The 16,366-nt window shown below is 40.7% G+C and overlaps 1 protein-coding gene across 3 annotated transcripts in view; it reads left to right on the top strand.

Moving 5' to 3' along the window:
• Nucleotides 1-16,366, top strand: part of ATRNL1 (attractin like 1) — a 1,264,546-nt gene that overhangs the window by 392,705 nt on the left and 855,475 nt on the right. Inside the window, exon 20 of one of the 3 annotated variants that reach the window (XM_019502885.1) lies at nucleotides 3,220-3,701. The exons of the other annotated variants lie outside the window; for them this stretch is intronic. Within the exon in view, the coding sequence (XP_019358430.1) occupies nucleotides 3,220-3,236 (17 nt within the window). The 3' untranslated portion in view covers nucleotides 3,237-3,701. Of the gene's footprint in view, nucleotides 1-3,219; nucleotides 3,702-16,366 lie in introns of those variants that run through there. 3 annotated transcript variants of the gene reach the window in all.

Below are 16,366 nucleotides of genomic sequence, written 5' to 3' on the forward strand. Positions count from 1 at the left end.
GGGGGGCAGGAGATCCTGGAGTGCCAAAAAGTGATCTTCACCTTAAAAGGTTGGAGGCCACTGGTCTAGGACTTTACTCTGTGGCAACTGTGTTTCCTTTCTTGGAGGGTGGAAGGTTCCTTTTCTTTTTCTTTTCTTTTTCTGCTCTTCTTGAAGAAAGCCAGTTCTCTGGGCAGTGCAACTGTCATCTTAATTGTCAGAGGTCGGAAATTGTCCCTCGTATGATGCAGTTTTTCTGGTGACGGACATACCAGAGGCTTCTGTTGCCTTGTGGAATCCCACAGTTCAGACAAGTGCGTTATCTGCTGGTCCTTCAACCCTAGGACCAGAACTGACCAAGAGAAGACAGTCTTGCTTGATAGATGCAGGAGACCAGCATCAGACCCGAGACTGCCTGGTACTGCTTCATTTTGCAGACCTTTATCCTTGGCAGATACGTGGTCAGAGTTCCCTTGCATTTCAAGGTCATGCGGCAGAGGAAGACTCAGTGACCAGTTGAGAGGATGTAGGTGCCCTGTGATCCCGTAGGTGCCTTTGTATTTATGTGCTAATGTGCAGAAAGGAATGCAAGACTGATGGGCCTAGAAAGAGAATGGGCAGGGATGAGCATGGTTTTCATCTAAGAATGAAGGTACTTTCCTAGGAGAGGAAAGTTGTGGGATTTAGTCTTTGCTCCCAGGAAGCAGGACTTTTCTGCTCCTCTTGAACAGTCATTCTGCTAATGACTGATGAGTGCAGACTACACAAACTGTGATGCAAGCAGGGGCTGGCAGTTGTGGACAGTATGGGGAGCTTAGGCACCTAATTAAAGTTTTAGGAGTCAACCTGAGGGAACAGGCACCTGAAGTTAGATGTATGGTGCCTAACTTGTAATCACTTAAGTTTTCTTTTGGATCTAGCCCTAGAAGTTGTTGCAGCTTTTAACATCTGTCATTGGTGGCACTTTCATTATCTGTTCTTCGTGATTCGGTGTGGGGATGGTGTGCTGTGCTGCATCACAGTGATGAAAATGTGTCCAGAGTACAAGAGTCGTCAAAAGTTATGGGGCAGTGATAATTGCAGAAACATATCACTCCCATGAGATCACATATTTGAAGAAGGGGCATAGTTGTTTATTCCATATAAATGACTGTTATACATTTGTGTTTAGCCAAAACAAAATGATTAAAGTAAAACTCATTTTACCACTGTGTTAAACATTAATTTTCTTTTATTAATCTAGTTAGCCACAGAGCTTTAACTCCCACTGCTATTCTGACTACAGTGTAATGATATTGGTCCAAAGGCATGTTTTTCGTGTAGCCCATGGCAACAGTTGGGTTTAATAACTACAAAAGCTGTGATTCCAAGCTATTAATCACCTGAAAGCAATGATCCAATATTCTGACCATATATCACGGATTATTTAAAAACAAAAGACAGATGTTCACAGTGCAGATTAATATAACAAAATGCATTTCTATATCAAATGATTATACGAGGAAGGTTCAGATTTACCTTCAAGGTAAAGAGAGCATCTAAATTCTGATTCCCAAACCATCATCAATCTTTCTTTTCAGTGAGTCTGGAGATTGTGCAAGAATAATAGTTTATTATATTCAGGTAACATAACCAAGCTGAAGCACAATATTCAGTCTGTTAACACAGAATATACAGATCATTATTTAGAGACTTTTTCTTTTTTTTTCTTCAAAGAACCACATTTTTCTTTATTTTTACTATAATTCTTTTGTTGTCTCCAGATTTTTAAATTAGGAAGACCATATGCTCAGCTGCATGGCTCTTGTTAATCATGATAGGAGTTGTACCTGCTCCTGGTAATGTAGCTCTTATTTAACAGTGTTGTAGACTGTTTTTAAATCGAGCTAGAAACATTCATGCTCTTCTGTTTTGGCTAAAGTATATCTTCTAGAAATGCATCTATTCTTGATTTTTAAAAGGCAAGAGATGGTGAATTTACCACTTTCTTTAGTGCTTTGTTTCAGTGGGTAATCACCTGCATTGTGAAAAATGTGTTGCCTAATTTGAATTTGGTTGGCTGCAGCATTTTGCCATTTGTTCTTATTATGCCATTCTCCCCTTGATTAAGTAACCTTTAATTAGTACCCAGGGAGTTTGGGTACTCAGAGCATGGGCAGCTGAAAATGTAATGCATATGGATAATACATCTTGAACATCCTATAAGTCCAAATTGGATTTATGGGTACTACAGCCATACAGCAATGCATTTAATTTTCACATTGGCATCCTGTGATTCAGCTCAAACAGAATGGTGGTTATTGTGTTAAAACATGGCACGGAAGATGGATGAAACTGGGAAGAAATGGTGAGAATCCTTAAATATAGAAGAACCTCATGAAAGAATGGGAAATACTTTTCTGCTGTTTCCAGTCATACTCTTATGCTTTCACAAATCTTCACTGCTTCACAAAGCACTGTGAAAACCCACACAGTCAGGCCTGTGCTTTTAAAAAGTAACATTTTTGATTGGGATAAGGCAGTATGCTGACTCTACAGTTTCTTACACTGATTCATTTTTAGCCATAGGAAATACCCGAAGATACCTTGAAAGTGAAAAGGATTGCTAATGTATTGAACTGATACATATATGCGCGCACACACACATCTGAACTTGTTTCTGGCAAATAACTATGGAAAAGCAATTTTATAATGAAATTGGAATTGAAATCTTGATTAGGAAAGATGTGCTTCCTGTCAGAAATATGCAGTCTGAGCGGGTGCGTTGCAGAGAGTTATGATGCTAAGAGAAATGTATCCAAAGGACTAGTACATCATTCATGTTCTGAGAAAAATGCCTAGTTTAGCAGAAGCATGTGAAGGAGAAATCATAATTTTTAATCCCAGTTTTGCAATTGCTCATGGATTAGCCCTAAAAAGTCGCTTAATTTCTGTGTCCGTTTTCCCATGTGTTAAAAGTTTTACTGATGGTTACTCATCTACTTCATGGGCACATCAGGTACGCAGAAATTATTATTTGTAGAATACATTTTAGCACAAGGTTTCTAATACTGTAGTTTAAATACAGTAAGGTATTCCTGACATGTTGCCATTCAAAACATCCTGAATGTTTATTTTTAATTTTTTTAAATCTATGCAAAATCTGGCGATTGCTTATCACAAGACCAGATTTATTGCACAACATTAGCTTCTCGATAGCAATACTCTTGTTTGAGCTATTGCTTTTCATTGTTCTTTGAGGTTGGCCGCGAGTATGATGCCAGGGACTTGACGAGAGTACAGAAGTCTTCCTTCTTTCCTCAGTGTGGCTCACATAACTACCAGACCATTTTAATGCCTGCTGTCAATGAATGCAGGGGTTGTCAGAATTCATCAGAGTACATACCAGTTTGAATCTGATTGTGGATTGTAGTACTGCTGTATGTGGCCAGGTACCTATGGTGATACTAAGATAAACTATTATCTAGTTACTTAGTGAGAATAAAATATAGGCTTGTCCATCCTCACAAGAGCTTTAACAAATGGCTGCCTTATTTTCAGATCTACTAACATTTAAGAATATAGAGCAATGAAAAGGTGCCTCCTCAATTAAATTTTACAGTATAAACTTTCAAGAATAAATCATAACAGCGTATATATTAGTTAACTCTTTCCTTAAGCTGACAATATGCTTTTACTTGCTCCTTTTGTATATCACTACACTGAATGGAACATTGAGTAGAGCATAAAGATGAAAAAAGCAATGAATGTGCTTTTTTAAATACAGACTGTCCTCTTACAAAGAGATATGTGTGATGTCTACTGCTGTCAAAGGCTGAATAAGTACATGGAGAATAACAATGCGAAGAATTTTTTATTTATTGATTTATTTTGGTTTTGATTGCTGACTGAAAGGGCCAATCTTCTCCTATCTACCAGTTTGAAGAAAGAAAGGAGCCTTTACTGCTGAGCCCTGAAACCACCTTGAGTGTAATGGGAAACATTAAAGGGTTCTTCTTTTGGGGAACTGATGTATCATTAGTTGTTCTGTCATTGGAAGTGGCTGTGCTTGCCAAGAAGTCAAAATAGCGTGGTACACATTATGAAAAGAAAGAAAAAAATTTGAAATGTGAAAATTGTCAATTGGTACCTATCATTCTAAAACTCTTGCTTTTGCTAATCTTATTTGTAAAATGTGTCTTATTAAAAAATGGAAATAAAAAATAGAAAAGGTACTTAATTTACACCATATGTATCTTTTCAGGAGACTCCTAAAGTCTTTGCGGGAAGCTGAAACTTGTCAGCTCCCCTCAGACACCCTGCTCCTTAATTTGCTCACAGGAAACTGGCAAAAGAAGGCACGTTGCCAGCTGCATCAATTGAACTTCTTTGTGGGTGGCAGCCCTTGGGTTGGAATCGTGCTAATGGTTCTAGTCAGAGAGGTGTATAATGCAAGCATGTCAGAGATGATTGATGTGTAGCATTTAAAAATTTAGTACTACAAGTTGTAATGTGTTGCAGTGGGGCCCTTAAGATTCTATGAGAACCATGTGTTAGGGTGCAAGGAAAATCTGTGAGTGATTTTTAGATCATTTAGATACTATTAAAGTAATTGGACGGTGGGGAATGAGAGTGAAGACTGCAAGTCAAGAGCCCAGGGAAGAGGACAGGACAGCTGTCACCTGTGAGTATTTTTTTTTAAGTTTTTTTTTTTTTTTTTTTTTTTAAAGGATAATAATGAAATGAGATCCAAGGTTTATCATGCTAACACACAGAAATAAGTCATGTCTCTGACTCCTGTTTCTGTTGAACAGGTTTATGAGTATACATGCACCTTGTAGGTGTCGCCAAGGAATTTGGAAGACGTTGTTAGTGCCAGTGGAGCAGGTCCTTATCTTCAATTGTACTGTAAGGATGGAATAAGAACAGGGGAATATGACAGGCTTTTTGCTTTTATTTGCAGCAAACCAAAGGCCATTTGTAGACGTACTCCAGGAGTTCGGGGGGTGGGGTGGGGTGCTTTAATTAGAGCAGCTTGGAGCATCACATATATCAGTGTCCTCACTCTGAAAAATGGTGGTGGGGGTGCTTTAACTAAAGCTTGTTGAACAAGCATCAGTTAAAGTGCCCCCGTTGCCATTTTTCAGCACAGGGACACTGATGCACATGATTCTGGAGTCTGCTAGAGCACAGTAATTGCCAGACTTGATTAATGCAGTCTGCTTCAATGCGCTGTAACTGCAGCGCATCAGAGCAACCTCCCTTCATGTGTATAGGCTCTCAAAGGTACTTTTGGTAAAGAGAAAAAGTGGTTATTTTGTCCTGGGCCTACCTGAGACATGCTAAAAGAGGAAACAATTTTATAATGGCCTATAGTGGTAAAATAATATAAAGATTATGGAGTATCTGGCCAGACTGATAGGATAAGGAAACACTGAATAATCACTTAGATTACTGGATAATAATAGAGACTAGATATGTGTATTCTATGTGGAGGAATAGTTTGTATATGGTGGAGCAAGCAAAATGCGAAAGAGCCATGACTGAACAAATGTTAATATTGTGGACATATGTAGCAAGCTGGCAGTATTTTCCTGAAATGCTACACTTTGTTAGCATATTCCTTAGAAAACATAAGGTAGCTGCTATTATCTCCACTATGGTCAGTGGAGATAGTACTCCAAGCAGATACAGAAAGGTAGAAAGTGCAATCTTGTGAGTAATTAAAAAGAAAAAAAGAATCTATTTTTTATGCTGGGCAGGCATGACCTAGGAATGCCAGCAGTTGACAAACTGGGAGAGAGAACTTAAGTTGAATTTTATCTACTTATTAATTCATTTTTAATATAACCAAACTGAGGAAAAATCAATGTGGACATTCCTTTAGAGCAGCTTAGGCCACATACACATTCAAATGATCTGAAAGAATTCTCCCAGGTTTGTTTTCATAGTAGAAGAACTTACCCAGAGACACCTGAACAGATATTTGAAGGCTGAACCCTTCAAAAGCAGACAGGGTGCAGTGTACACATCTCAGAGTGCTGTGTAGAATCTCTTAGCCTGCCTGGAGACAGATGGTAGTAGTGCATGGGTCAGTTCTGATTGGCTGACCCAGAGTGCTCATGGTCAGCCTGTCTTCTTGCAGCCTAGTGTGGGATTGTGAAGAGGATGTGTTCTTCTGCCTGCTGGGCTGGAGCAGCAGAGTCCAGGAAATGACATTTTCTCTCTGGGGGCGAGAGGGGGGACAGAGCACCTTGGGATGCTGGAGGACTGCTGTGGCTTCTTTGAGAAAAAGCTTAAAGGGTACTAAAAGTAAGGATGTGGAATCATTTTTTCATAATTGCTAATATACCTTTCAAGTGACTCATTGACTCTGTTCACTTTTCCAAGTTCTTGCAGTTGCATTTTATTATCTGTTGCTTCCAAAAAATTACTCCAATTAACACAATTTCATGAAAGTTTTAAGGCAATAAGAGGAGGGCTTCACTGTTGCAAGTACAGAACTTTTCTAATTAACTGTTATGTAATGGTTCTAGCGTATAACACAGGATGAATTGTATTTTTTTTAATTTACAGATGTAGTAAAGGGAATGTTTCTTACACTTCTCATAATTCACTACTAGATAGCCCAAACTGTGAAAGAAGGTTGACATTTGTGGAAATGTTATGGTTCTTCAGGTTGCTTTTGTCGGTGATACAAGTAAACAGGTAGAAATCAATAACTTCCCTTTTTGTCCAGACACACAGAGGTAATTCACAGAAATAGGAGTCAGTTGATTGGAGGCCTATGATAAAGATACTAAGGGTCTATATGAATCAAAGCCATTTCCCTAAAAAAAAAAAAAAAAAAAAAAAAAAGTATTGGGCACTTGTGGCTGGGGAAGCAGCAGTTCCTTACTCTTCACCTGCTGCCTCCACAGGCACCCAGACTGCTAAAAAGGGGTGTGAAGCTGGGGCTCCAAACCGCATGCCAGCTTTTTAAAGTTCCAGGATACAGCAAGCCTAGCTTTGGAGAGACTTTCAGATTTTGTGCTCACAGTGCCTCAACTCTTTAAAAGGCAGATGTGGAGCTGCACACCTTGGGTGATGCCGGCCAACTGTTTTAACAGTACCAGGTACCAAAAGCCTGATATCAGGGAGATTCTCCCCAATGTTAGGTTCACAGTGCCCCCTACAATGCAGCAGGGGATGGGGGAAGGTTCTCTGATCCCCAGCTGCAGGCACCAGCTTAAAGAGATAGCTGTGCAAACAATGGGAGATGGGAAAGTGCCCTCATCCTTTACTGCCAGTGCTGGGTGTTTTTTTAAATAGGTGAGTGCCGATAGGGTTGAGGGAGTTTTCCCCCTCCCCCACTGCATGTGTCGGGTACCCCTGAAAACAGCAGTGCAGTGGGAAATGGAGAAGCTTCCCCCACCCCCAGCTGCCCATCTGGTATTGTCTGGGGATTAAGCAAGGGGCAGCTGGGTTTGGGACTTGGGGCTGCTTCCAACCTAGTCCTTCCAATTAGGTGGGGTGTCCCTTCCCCAAGGGCTGCCTTCTGCCAGACCCCAATGCTCAGCTGAGCATCAGGATTTGGTAAGAGGCAGCTCTGTTCCCTTTCAGATTCAAGCTGTCCCCTGTCTTATCCTCAGGATCTAATGGGGGGAATGGGGAGCTGTGTCCCTGGCCCTGGAGCCACTGCTCCCCCCACCAGTACCCTGAGGCTTGCTGGGACCTAGCATCTTAAAATGCCTTTTGGAAACTACAGAGCAAAGTTCTTTAAGGTGCAGGTTCTGGTAGCCAGATACCCATCCCAATGATCATCTGACTGTCAGCATCAGCACCAGGGCTAGGTTTCAGAACTGAGGCTGCCCAGGTCCTGGTGTTGACAATCAGGTGCTGGCACACCACACATTCAAATGACAGTACCATACAAACCAGCCACAAAGATATTACACATTTTTTGAATAATACCCTAGTGGCAGGGTTATTATTTTATGTTGCCTGAAATTCTGTGAACATGTGACCAGTTGCTACGTCCAGTACGATCAACAATTGAATCCCAGCAGAAACATAACGGGTGCCAGGGTTCTGAGAAACAGGGAGCCGCTGACTTAGAAGTTGGTTACAAGAAGTTATAATTTAAAGGCTTTCAGAAGGGAAGAAAGGCTTAGATGAGCTGTTAAATTGCAGTGGAACACGTAGCTTTTTTCTTGTCCAACACAAACAGGATAACCAAAAGTTGGGGCCACTTGCCAAATTAGATACCTGCCAGGAAGTTCCATATGATTCTGCTTCCTAAGAAGCTGCTTTTTTAAAGTTGCTAGCCAATAATAATCACCCCAGGTGTTCCAACTTCTGTACAATGCCTCTTTGTAAAATACCTATCCATTATGTAACATCAGTATGAAATGTATTGCAAATATGAGGACCAGAACAGTGATGTTTACATTAAATGTATGAAACCATTAAATGTATGAAAAGTGAACTCCTATGCACATAGAACATAATTTGTGAAAACTTTTGTCTTTTCTTACTTTGGAGAAAGCACATTTCCAACCTGCAATGAATACTATTTACTGAATTGTGTTCAAGACACGTTGCAGAGACCCATATATCAAAATGTGAATGTAAAGCATTGGCTTCCCAAATGCATATAAACAGAAATCCATAAACCAACCACAGAAAGTCTTTTGGCTGACTCTAATCACGTGATGGTGCTCTATAAAAGTGAGGGAAAATGAAAGTGGATAGGCCTCAGAAAAAGTAGATGGCCAACTTATGGGAAAGTAAAGCTACCAAACAGGTTGAAAGGATTTTTCCTTTCAATTTTTTTGTTTTTATTCTTAGCTTGAATTGTAAGAACAGTTTCTTTAAACCAGGTGGCTTCTGCACTTTCTTGCAATAAAGTACATGCAAAAGCACTTCTTTGAGAGAGCTGATTACTAAATTTGCTGGTGTTGTCTTTAGCCAATTTAAGGTCCCAGTGAGAGACCTGTTAACTATAGTAGTTATTGCATGGATGTGCTCTTTGTGATGCTTCCTAATTAATTAATATGTTCCTATAACTTCTTTGCTTCCTATTAGGGTAGTTATATTTATAAATGTGATTTCCTCGAAATAATTACGAGTACAATAACAGAGTGGAATCAACTAAAAAACAAGAAGTTTGTAGTTTGGGGTTTTTTTTTGGATAATCCATTTATCTGAAACAATTTTATAGTATCCTAGTAGAGAACCTGTGGTTATGGCTAAGGAGAAAATTGCATTAGAAAGCTCCTCTTACAGAAGCCTAAAACTTTCTGAAAAACAGTTAACCCCAGGGCATTTAATTTCTTATGCTTAGTGTCTATACAAACATGATTTTTTGTAGTTCTAGGAGTTTAGTAAAATTCCAATGGTTTGAGCTGCCTGAATTTGTGAATTTATTTTATTTTATTTTATTGTACATTCTTATAGTTAGAGATTTACATTATGAGAGAGAGAATTGCTAACATCTATGTCAATAAAAAGACAGCTGATTTGAATACACATAGGAAATGCATATCAAACACTAAAAACACCATGCATAGTGAATGTTGAAGTTATTTGGATTTAATTTTCCTCAGTAAATCATTGGGTGTGTAAGTACATTTCAAAGTGTTGTGATTTCAAGGACTGATAGTTAGTCACCATATCATTTAGGTACAGTTACCAAAGATTGATAATTGATACTACCTCTTTTCCATATGTTACACTGGGTGTGCCTTCATGTACATAAATGCGCTTTAGTTAATGATCATTCAATTTAGTACCTCTGGGCATGTATACATGTCCTCCAGAAGTTGTGGAGAGGGGAGGGGAGCTTTAATTAGAGCTGCTCTGAAAGAGTGAGCTTGAGATAAAGCAGCCCTGCCGCCATTTTGAAGTCTGGGGGCGCTGATACATGAGACGTGGGAGACCAGCTGGAGCTCACTAATTGCTATGCTCTAGCATTCCCCATGTATGCAATCATTCACAAGTGAAAATGTTAGGCCAGATTCATCCTGTATTAGCATCTTTGTGTTCAGGGAATTCTTCTCCTACCTTCCATGAATTTATACCAGGGTTCAGTATTTTGTGAGCTCTGAACTGGTACAGAAATGTACTAGATATAAAAGCTACTCAAGACACTCATAACTAATATGGGAACACTTTTAAATCATGCTAATAGTGCAAGCCATTTGCCATCTCCAGTTGATTTCAATATTAAAGGCATAGCTTATGGTGCTTAGCTGCACAGCTAGTTCATGCAGGCATAGGGAATGTTCAGCTGTTTACACCTCCTTATGCCACTTCACAGATCAGTTATCATGCCATTCACATTACTGGCAGACTCAAATTAATCATTCAGCTGATAGTTTCATGGCTTCTTAATAGCAGTGCTGGAACTGAAGACTACTAGTAAGTTTCACAGCTGCTTTTAGCATCCTTGAAATTGATGGCTGCTAGGCAGTTGTAGTGTTTTTTCCCTCTTTCCATCCATGTCTGCTACCGCAGCTATTAAACTGACACTGCTGCACAGAATTGGAGCCGAAGAGATAGGTATAGTTCCTGTTCCTAATCCAAGAAAATGAGCAGCAATTTAAGATTGCGTGAGAAAAAAGGCACAATCAAACATATGACATTTTATACATTTGGTATTTTTCCTGATTCATCCATTGTAATGAGAGAAATCTGTAAGAAGACCTCATCACTCCTACAACTAGAAACTTGCTTGATACTTGGCAGGTTCTAGCTAAACCTGAACTGTCACATAGAATCTTTGATAAAGATACAGAATGAATCACGGAAGACCAATAGTGGAAGAGGTATTAAATGATGGATTAATTATTTTCCAAAGAATAAGTATGCTCAATAGCTCAGTGAAGTACAAAGCAAAACCCTAAGAACAAGGTTCCAGTAATAAATTTAATACTACAAGTCCTGAAACTGAAGTTATCAGTTATCAGCTGGTCTAACATGTGGAGGAAATTATTTTTGTGCAATACATCTTACAGTCTAATGATACTGTAGATAATAGCAGAAGTTGCTGATGCAAATAAAATATGGATGAAGTGTAATGTACCTGCTGGCTCTGTCAGACAATGGTGTAGCTTGGGCAAAACATAGTTCTGCTTCTCCATTCACTTGCTTGTAATTCAATTAAGGCATAGTCAAAGAAAATCCCAGGCTTGATTTTCCTCTTGATTTTCCTCTACCTATACAACAAGTAGACATATAGGCTAGGGACAGAAATTACACACAAACTGGTACAAGTGATCAGAAACCAGTTCAAATCTATAACACAACAGAAAATCAGTGTACATAAACTGTTTTCATAATGTCCTAAACCTGTTTAAGATAAACCTGATGGACGTACTTTCAGACTTAACTGGTTTAGGTTAAATCGGTTTATTGAACTTCTGTCCCAGATCTCCAGATTCAAGTCAACTCATAGTCCTCCAGCATCTTAGGATGCTTTGCACCTCCCCACCAATCTCCCCTCACAGGGTGGGTGGGCTAGCCTTGGTGCAAGCTATCTGCTCCAGTGGAGCAGGCAGGCATGCCCTAGCACCCGCCCCAGCAGCTTCTGCCTTGGGCCACTGCAGACATGTGACTGCATTTCCAGAAGCAAAAGTGAATGTCTGTTCACTTGCTTATCAGTTCAATCTACGCGGTTTAACCTAATCTGAAAAGATTGAATCAATTCAGCTTTAGGCTTTTTGATTGTCTGTACTTAGGCCTACCAATATGGTGATTTGCACCACAGAAACTACTCTGATACAAATTACTAATAATAATAAAGATCTTCAAGAGTACTTGATGTTTTTGACTGCCACAGTTTTTGAGTTCTCATTTTCAGTAGGTTGGCTTTGCGGAAATCTGGTCACTTGAAGAAGTCTCACACTGAGCACACAAAACCTGAAGTAACCCAGGTAGCAAGTTGCTTCAAATAGTTTGGGCAATAATTTTGTATATTTTTGAGTTCTAATTATCCAGTAACTTCCCAGCTCCAGAGATTGCATTGTCTCCTATTCTTGGTGTCTCTCTTTTTCGCTCTCTTATGTGCAGCAGTTTTTGTTATTACTTAGAAATGATCTGCAGCTTTCATATCTTACAGGGTAAGTACAAGTGTTACATTTAAAGTGACCCAACCAAGGTTAGGTTAATCTAAATGCCCAGTTGTGCAGGCATTTTGCAGGGCTTAATGGTGTGGCCAGTCTAAGCTCATCTCAGGAGATGAACTAACTTTTGAATGATAAAGAGTTAACCAGACCTAGTGAATGCCTGCATGCGTTCACAGCACATCCCCAGAGCTGGGAAAGTCTAGCCACTTGCCCCAGGCCTGGGGCCATGCTGTTCCTAATCCCCAAATGTGACAGCTATTTTTAGAGCCCCAACTACCCCTCCTGCTATGGACCCACCAACCCCACTGGACCTGCTAGCCCCCCATCCTTAATTTCACTAGTTCCTCCCCATCCCCACCCTGAATTACTTTCATCAGGCTGTCTGCCGTACTCCCGGATGTGGCAAATGCCTCCATGCACTGCTCTGGGTTAAATTCAGGCAGCTTAAAGTAAGCTGCCTAAACCTAAACTGAGTGCAACAAATGCTTATTTGTAACCATAGGGTGCATCTATATATCCATTTGCTCCAGCCTAGATTTACTGTGGAGTAAGATGCTTCACAGTAAGGGTTTTTGGGTAGATGTCTAAATGTGAGGATTAGGGAGCAGATTTGATCCCAGGTCCCTGCAGTCCTACAATGTACCCCTGCCACCACCAGGGGGAGCTACAGGTTCCCTCAGGTGCTAGCCCAGGGGTGGCAGAGAGCACCAGGCCAGGACACAGTTCCTGTCCCTGGCTCCCTGATCAGAGGCACAAGGCGTGGAAAGAGTTGCAGGGGAAGGGCAGGTCCCAGCTCCCTGACCCAATCTGCCAGTGGGGCAGCTAGCAGCTAGCTTGTTGCTAGCTGCCCCATTGGTGGATCAGGGCAGGGAGCTGGGTCCTACCCCACCTCTGCAGCTTTTTCCAAGCCCCATGCTTTGATTATCCCAAGTGGGGCTGTAACCTGCCCCTGACCTGAACAGTTCCCAGCCAGTCCCAGGCTGCATGGGGAAGTCTGCATGTGTAGCCCTGGAGCTGGCTGGGGACTGCTTGAAACAGGACAGTCCCCAGGCTGCACGTGCTTCCCTGTGGAGCCTGGAGCTGGCTGGGAACCGTCTGAGTCAGGGGCAGGTTCCAGCCAGCTCCAGGTTGGGTGGGGAACTGTTCCCATGCAAGGAGCTCTCAACCCCTGCTCCACAATCGCAACTGAGCTTGTTCCCAGTCCCAGCTCCACGATTGCAGAGTGGGGGCTGGGAACAAGCTCCCAGCCCCTGCTCCATGATCGTGATTAGGTAGTGGGGCCTGGAAGCTCCCTGATGCCGGGGCAGAGGGACATTGTCCCCACCTGGGCATGCAGGGTGGGGGCTGGGGAGCTGGTTCCCTGCTCAGCTTCACGAGTGCACTTGTGGAGCTGGGCAGAGAACAGACTGCCAGTCCCTGCCAGCAGGGAGTGCTGGCTCCGTGACGCTGCCACTGCTGGGAGATGCTTATTTTCCAACCCAAGCTCCACAGTCATGGGGCTTGGGCTGGGAGACCTTTATCTGAGATAAGGATATCAGTCCCCACTCCCTGATCATGATCTGGGAACAGGGGCTTGGAGCTTCCTGCTGCTGGGCAGGAGGACATAGCTCCCTGCCCGTGGGAGCTGCCTGCTGCCAGGGCAGGCTCTGTCACAGGAGCCTGGGCAAGGACTATCTCTTGCCCCCTGGTAGACAGGTGGCCGGGAGGAGATTTTGCTACATGAGCACTATGGTGCTGTTACTACTGTTGAGTAAGTTTGCTATGTGCATTTGCAGGTAGCAAATTTACTCGGTGTTAGGGAGGTTTACTGCCCAGCAGGCATGTACATGTGCAGGCACACGTGCTTGCTTCGCAGTAAACTATGCTAATGCAAAGTTAAATGTCTAGTTTTCTATGGGTTCATCTACACAAAACAAATCAATTTAGAATTAAAATAGGCTCAGTCTCTTGAGTTCTTTACTTCTATTGTGCTGGTACATTGATTCAGGAGTTGGTTTTCTAAGCATAAGAGGATCAAATCCAGTCTTGGTGTCAGTGATGCCAATGCTTCAATTCAGTGAAGCATAACTTGTCAAGGATCTCATCTATAATGAATGGTTGATATACTTAGAAAATCCTCATTGCATTGGAAGGTGTTTTCTGCAGAACTTAGTACAATTTGTTCAACAATAACATTTACAGTTTGGGATTCAGCCCAGCTCTGGTACCTCTGAGCATGAAGCCCAAGCTCCTCCTTCCTGCCCTTTCCCTCTGGTACCTATTAGCAAAACTCTGATTCTGTTAAGTAGGGAGATTTGATATTGCTCTTTCAGTCGTATCAAGGGACTATTCTGTTCTTTACTTCATTTACAGTTCCATCCTGCACAAATCCAGTTTCGGTTTGTTGTTAGTTACCTAATGCAAATACTTGCATGAGAAATCCAGTGTAGGAACCTAGTCCTTTCCAGGCACCAATTTTAACCCCACTGACTTCACCCAAGATGCTTGTGGTGTATAGAGAACAAAGAGAGAGCAGAATCAAGCCCTGTATTTTCAGACGCATTTGTTTGCAATGTAGCAAGGATATTTTGATCTGAAGCTTGTAAGACTTTTTGTAAAAGTCTTTGTGTATAATTAGCTGCTTTTAAAAATTGTTTTTTAGAATTCATTCTAAAATTAGCAAATACGTAAAGCACAAGAGAAAATAATAGTAACATTTCCCTTGTACTAGCTGAAAGTACTGCCTCTGTTCCTTTTTAACACAGCATGTTTTGTGCTTATTCCGCAATTTAGCATAAGAACACAGGGAACATAGGGGTCCTGTAATTGATGACCACTTATTACTTAGATTGGTACAGAAGAGATTCGGCAGCCTGATTTATATTATATCCTTTTATCTCTTTCATGCTCATTTGATCATTTCTCAAGGATTAATGATAATCTTATAATTGTTTTCACTGATGTTGGTGATCAAGTCCTCCTACATGTTATTGTGTAACCTGGGCTGTGGCAATGATAAATGATCTGCTGGGCATTTTTCTTTTTGTGGCTTTCACATTCTTATGGTATAAATGTATTATTTGGGGTGAAGGCTACTTTTACAATATCTTTTCTGTGTATTGTCTTTTTAAAAAACCTGTATAGTAGTATTTCAAAAACTGCAGCACCGGCGATCCAGAAATAACGTTTCCTACTGGTACTTGTGAATTCCAGCAAAATACTAGCAAATAACATGCTGAAGAATGTGAATTGAAAGTTTATTATCCAGATAAAATAAGCCCCAAGTATAACAAAAGCAATGGCTAGTATTTGTTTGAAGTGTTGTTTTATGAGCGTTTAATGCTATTGCTATAGCGTGAAGGAGAAAACTGTCCTACCAAAACATGAGAAAATAAAAGGGGAGCATCAAAAGATGAAACATGTTCTTTCCAGTTGAACCAAAGGGGAGAGAATGAGCGAGGGAGGGAGGACAAGAATAATGAGCATCGCATAGACATTCTTCCAGTAATCTGTCTGTTCTGAGTAGAAATGTCTTGCTACCCATAATGTTTTCAAAATATCAGTAATCATGTAGAAAGTCATTGATAAACAAATTAGTTCTGTGTGCAGGTTAAGTACTGCCATCCTTCTTCTTTGGTGGTTATCCGAGTCTCTTCATTCCTTTGTCTTCTACACTGCAAGGTGTCCTCTGTGGAAATGGGAACTTGGATCTTGACTCCTTTTTTTTTCCATGCATTGTTAACTATCCTGTGGGTTGTAAAAGGGGGAATGCTTGGGCTTTGTGACTATTAGCAGTATGTCTATTAATTTATTCCCTCTGCATGCTTTTGTGCTAGATTGAGATGTATGTGACTTTAATAATATGAGTTCACTGTATTTTGGGTATTAGTGTGCAGAGTTTTATTTCAAATTCCAAGTATTTTGTTGTATAGGAACACAAAAGCGTATTTGAAACTAGCAATTAATGGTGATTTTTTTTTTTATAGCTGTGTTACAAATCCATTAATTATAATTGATTATAATGAAGATGACTGAACATTATTTGGAATCAGCTTGCAATTCTTTCCAGATGAGGGTTTTTTTTTATAAAAATACGATTCCTTTTGCAAATGAACAAAACTCAAAATTTTTAAAAAGCACAAATTGCATGACTAAAACCAACTGTTGAGAAGGAGCCCTTAGACCAGTCTTGTTCAGTATCCTGTCTTTGACAATGGACAGACCAAATGCATCAGAAGAAAATGCAAAAAAAAAAAAAAAAAAAGCGGGGGGGGGGGCGGGAAAATTAAGGAAAAATTTCCCAAAAGAAAAAATTTTTTTTT

This window comes from Gavialis gangeticus, unplaced genomic scaffold (genome assembly GCF_001723915.1).
Source record: "Gavialis gangeticus isolate Ggan-Ray unplaced genomic scaffold, GavGan_comp1, whole genome shotgun sequence".
Classification (NCBI taxonomy): Eukaryota; Metazoa; Chordata; order Crocodylia; family Gavialidae; genus Gavialis; species Gavialis gangeticus.